Consider the following 4903-nt stretch of genomic DNA (forward strand, 5'->3'; position numbering starts at 1 on the left):
GCTATGAACATTGGGGTGCATATGGCCCTTCTCTTCACTACGTCTGTATCTTTGGGGTAAATACCCAGTAGTGCAATGGCTGGATCATAGGCTAGCTCAATTTTTAACTTTTTAAGGGACCTCCACACTGTTTTCCAAAGTGGCTGTACCAACTTGCATTCCCACCAACAGTGTAAGAGGGATCCCTTCTCCACATCCTCTCCAACATTTGTTGTTTCCTGCCTTGTCAATTTTTGCCATTCTAACTGGCGTAAGGTGGTACCTAAATGTGGTTTTGATTTGAATTTCCCTGATGGCTAATTAGAAAGGTATATAAAACTTCTTAATTCATCAATACAGAAATCAATGAGATCCAGTGTCTAACCATTCTCTTTCCATCACTTGCTGTGTTTATACACTGGCATAAAGCCTCTGGCATTCTGGGACAGAGCAAGTCACTGATGTGCAGAAAACATAAAGTCACTTTTTTGCTTTTACAGGCCTTATTTTAAACTTATTTTAAAAACTTAAATGCTGTGGATGAGTAGTCTTTCTCTGGTTCTCACAAAGTAGTTTTTTAAAAAAGTGAACACATTACTCATAAACAACTACAGAAGAACTATAAGACAAGCTGAGTAGATTAAAAACATTAAGCATCACTTTATTTAGAAGTAAATGACTATATGTTTTGTACCTTCTTCACTTCCACTGAACTCTTGCATTGAACAAATTTCAGATGCAACAGTTCCCTCAAAAAATAATCAACATTTTCAACTCCTTTATAAAAATGTGCAGACATATCTTTTAGGCTAATGTACAAATGAAATAAGTCACAAAGTTATTATTAGCAAAGCATGTGATTCTTAGATAGCTTTTTTTTAAATTTTAAAAGAAAGGGTTAAAAACAACTTTCAAGGTGATACAAAGCCTTACATATCTAAACAGGGATTTCAGTTTCCATGTTTTAAATTTAAAAATTCTAAGGATCGCTTACTCGATTTATTATCTGAGATCTGATTCTTATTCCATGTCTGCTTGTTTACAAATTGTCTAATATTATTTAAACAGAATTATCTCTTTCAAGCCATATACTGAATTCACATATCTCTTTTATCTCAAAATGTTATGTCACCTAACAGAGGATCCACTTTAACCCACATGCTGAATCTAAATAGCATGTATTTATCATGAGTTCTAAGAGGCCAAAGTATCACTGAATAGGTTATTTCCTTGAATCTATTACTGGCATTCTAGAGCTGTCGGGTGTTTGCCTTTATGTTCCATCTTCTAGAAAGAACAAAATTATAGCTTTCAAAAGAGCCAATTTTTTATTATACCAACTGCAGCTGGCATTTTTCTTAATACCAGATACAACCCTTTCCTGGCCTAAATTAATGCATTCTGAGCAGGGTGAGAAAGGGTCTACCAGGGATACCAATGGGAAAGAAACCAGGCTCTGAAGAATTCTTTATACAAGGCAGGTGGAGAAAATGATTTGGGCTTATCTGAGGGACCTAGACAGAAACCTCTCAGACAACGCCCTGCTTTTCTAATTCTACAAAAAAAAAAAAAAAAAAAATTAAGTCCGTAAAATATGAATTCCGCAATGACTTACTGAAAAGCAAATGATCTGTTTAGATGAGTCAAAGCTGCCACGGATCCCCAGATACTGTGCTCAGGTGAAGAGTGCAGGCACTGTTCTGTCCCCTCTCAGTAACTATGAGGCTCTAAGAGGTATTTCTTCACCTTTCACACAACCGTTACTCAGTGCTCCTGCTATAGATAACAACAAAAAACTCTCTAAGCTGACCAGTTGCACGAGATAGCTGACTGGAGAAGAAGAAATAAATAATTTCTTCAGGCAGCTAATCAGTGGATACACATATCATTGACTGTTGGCCAAGCTTTTCAGTCAAACCACTTCGTTCTGCAAAACTGGATCTAGTGTCCTTTCTGTATATTTTTTAGAGGGTTGTTTTGAATGTAACTTTAAAACCTAATTACTTCATATTTCCAAAGTACCAGACCATAAAATGGTATCAATTCTAACAGGCAAAGTAATCTAACATGAAAAATAATTTTATGCTCTCAGAAGTGGGTGACCTTTACTAACTCACATTGTTTCTTGAAAAATGAGATTGACTTTAAGTGGGTATAACAACTATTTATGGATAGCTAAAATATCCAAACCAAATGCTATTTATTTCCCTATTTTTAAAAGTTTATCATTTTAACTTTTTAAACAGTAATAGCAAGAAACACTTCTTTGATCTTTGCCAAGCTGTAATATTAACCTTTGTCCAAATGCCCCAAAATTAATTCACGTGCAGCAACTTGAGGCCAGAGCTTAGGAACTGAGCTCTGCTCTCACTTGGCTGTAGTTTTAGGTATTCAAGACGCACACACGCACGCACACGCACACACACACACTCTCATTCACTCACATGTTTTCTGGAACTAATTAAAAGTTAAATGAAAACTGACCTGTATAAACAGAGGAGAAAACACTTCGATAGACAAGACTTGGTAAATACTGTAAAGGCTGTAAATGTGCTAACATATGCAGAGAGTCTATTAAATATATCATTCTAAATTATCATTAATCATCTAATAGTTGAATAAGTTCATATTTCCAGATTAAAAAAAGCTCACACTTATTCTTCCCTATCTCTACCCAAAACAGTGCACACATACACAAGACTTACACCTTTATTTGCTTCATTAAAAAAAAAATAAGGCTGCCAAACAGCTAAGCCATTGTTCTCACATAACTTCTTCTGAGGTGGCATGAAAACCACATTCCTGGGCATGGCATAATCATAGTGTCTGACCCCCCAAGAACCATTAAGTCAAATTCATTTACCCCCAGAGGGCTACACACTATTGTATCCTTTCCACTTTCTAGCCACCTATGAACAATGGAGAGTAATTGCAACTGTCACGGGCAGTCAGTAAGAAAAGTAAGCCAGCGCTATTTTCCCAGTTTTCTGCCAAACCTATCCAAGCACCTAATAACCATGCCTCCAACAGAAGAAAGATCCACAGTTGCTTTTTAAATGCATCAGAAAACAGCTTTTTGAACAGAACCAGAGGACAATAACCAAACTTAGGCTCTGAATGTGAAGCTTAAAAACCTCAAAATTAAAGACGGAACTTCTTTTGACGGTACTACAGCTTCCTGAACTAACCCCACGGGCAAGCCTGAAAGGAGAGCGGGGCTGCTTTCCTCCAAGCTGATCATCACTGCTGTGGCTGCTTTTAAGTCTGACTTGTGAAGAAAACGACAGAGGGAAAAATGTTTGTCCTCCAATGGAATGAGATCACAAGGCTTGGAATAGGCGGTCTTCTCTGCTCTACTCTCAGTTATCACCCAGGTCAGAGGAGAATAAAGAGCCTTGGAGAGAACACATCCTCTATCTCGGGTGCAAATGGGTTAAAAATCCAACATAATAATATAAAGGATCTGCTGCCTCGGAAGAGAAATTTCTCTGTTCTCTTTAAACTTGGTCTTCAAGGTCTTTAAGGCATATAAATTATTATCTGTTTGAATTTGATTCCATTATAGATTTTGGTTACTGAAAGTGTTGATTAGCACCCATTCATTCTCTCATCACCAAGGTATACTTAATCATAACCTGAATATATGTACACTTCAAATAGAATGGAGGAAAAGTGAAATATTCAGTCTAGCATTTTCTGGAAGTTTCCAAATGCTGAGATGCTACTGTCCTGCCTTTCTGCAGGATGCTCCAACGTAGTAGAGCCGTAAGAAAGACGGTTGCCTTTTTCCTTGGGAAAACACGTGCGCATACATACATATGCAATAAAGCTATTTATACACATATTTCTACATGTATATTAATATAAATCTGGTGATATTTTAAATATATTCAGCTTCTACCAAAAATATAGAGTAATATATAACTAAATATTTTAATATTGATGAATAAGTATTTTTTCTCAAAATTAATACTTTAGAACTCAGAATCTAAGTGTACTATTGGCAACAAATAGAAAACCAGAGATTGCCTACTTCGCTTTGAGAAAAGACACTTTAAAATTAATTGAAATGACCATTTGATTCTATTTTTATATGAGAAATTCAGCCCTCTCTCACTGTTATTAGTAAAAGTTTATTAAGATATGAATATTCAGTATCATGAAGTCCGTATAGACTTTTTCTCTTAGTTGTATGTAATGTCTGATTCAAATAAAACCAAACCAAAAATGTTGCTCTTGTTAGTAAAAAACAACCTTTTACTAAGCTTTCTCCATTCGTCATTTCTGGTTTTAAATGTAGATTATGTACATCCACACTTCTAATATGTAGAATGTATAAAATCATCTCATAATAGGCAGTTTTTAACGCTGATATAAATACATCCCTACTTACAAGGTAAATCATTTAATTTTTTTTTTAATGATGAAAACCAAAGCCTTTTGAAGATACAGTGGGGTTATTCTGTTAAAATGACATTCCATTTCTCTAATAAGGGACAAACAAAGAGAAAATAAGAACCCTGATACATCCACTTTCAAGCTAGAAAGAAGAAACACCAAAGACAGAGAATGCATGAGGCAGGAGGGGATGGGGGGAGAAGCACTATATCACCATTATATTTCAAAATATAAACTTCATTTTCATACATTTTCGATCAAAATAATTACAAATATATTACCTTTTATTTCACCAAAGTTCCCTGATCCCATTGCAAGAAGTTTGTCTTTCCAGTCCTTTGAGAGTAGCTTTTCAATACTGGGGGTTTCTAAGGAAAAAAAAAAAAATGTAAGCAAATCAACATGACTATCTTTACAATGCAGCTCATTAAAAGTCTATCTGCTAAAAATAAGGCCATCCCTATCCGGGCCCCAGTTCATAATGACTTCATCAACAAACTGATAACGGGGGGGGGGGGGGGGGGGG

General features: G+C 35.8%; 1 protein-coding gene across 18 annotated transcripts in view; it reads right to left on the reverse strand.

Annotated features, from left to right (window-relative positions):
• SOX5 (SRY-box transcription factor 5) overlaps positions 1–4903 on the reverse strand; it is a 960947-nt gene that overhangs the window by 206460 nt on the left and 749584 nt on the right. For all 18 annotated transcript variants that reach the window (XM_034644599.1, XM_034644605.1, XM_034644606.1 and 15 more), the window contains one exon: positions 4659–4745. In XM_034644599.1, coding sequence (XP_034500490.1) covers positions 4659–4745 — 87 coding nt within the window. The remainder of the gene's footprint in view (positions 1–4658; positions 4746–4903) is intronic.

This window comes from Ailuropoda melanoleuca, chromosome 16, assembly GCF_002007445.2.
Source record: "Ailuropoda melanoleuca isolate Jingjing chromosome 16, ASM200744v2, whole genome shotgun sequence".
NCBI classification, from domain to species: domain Eukaryota; kingdom Metazoa; phylum Chordata; class Mammalia; order Carnivora; family Ursidae; genus Ailuropoda; species Ailuropoda melanoleuca.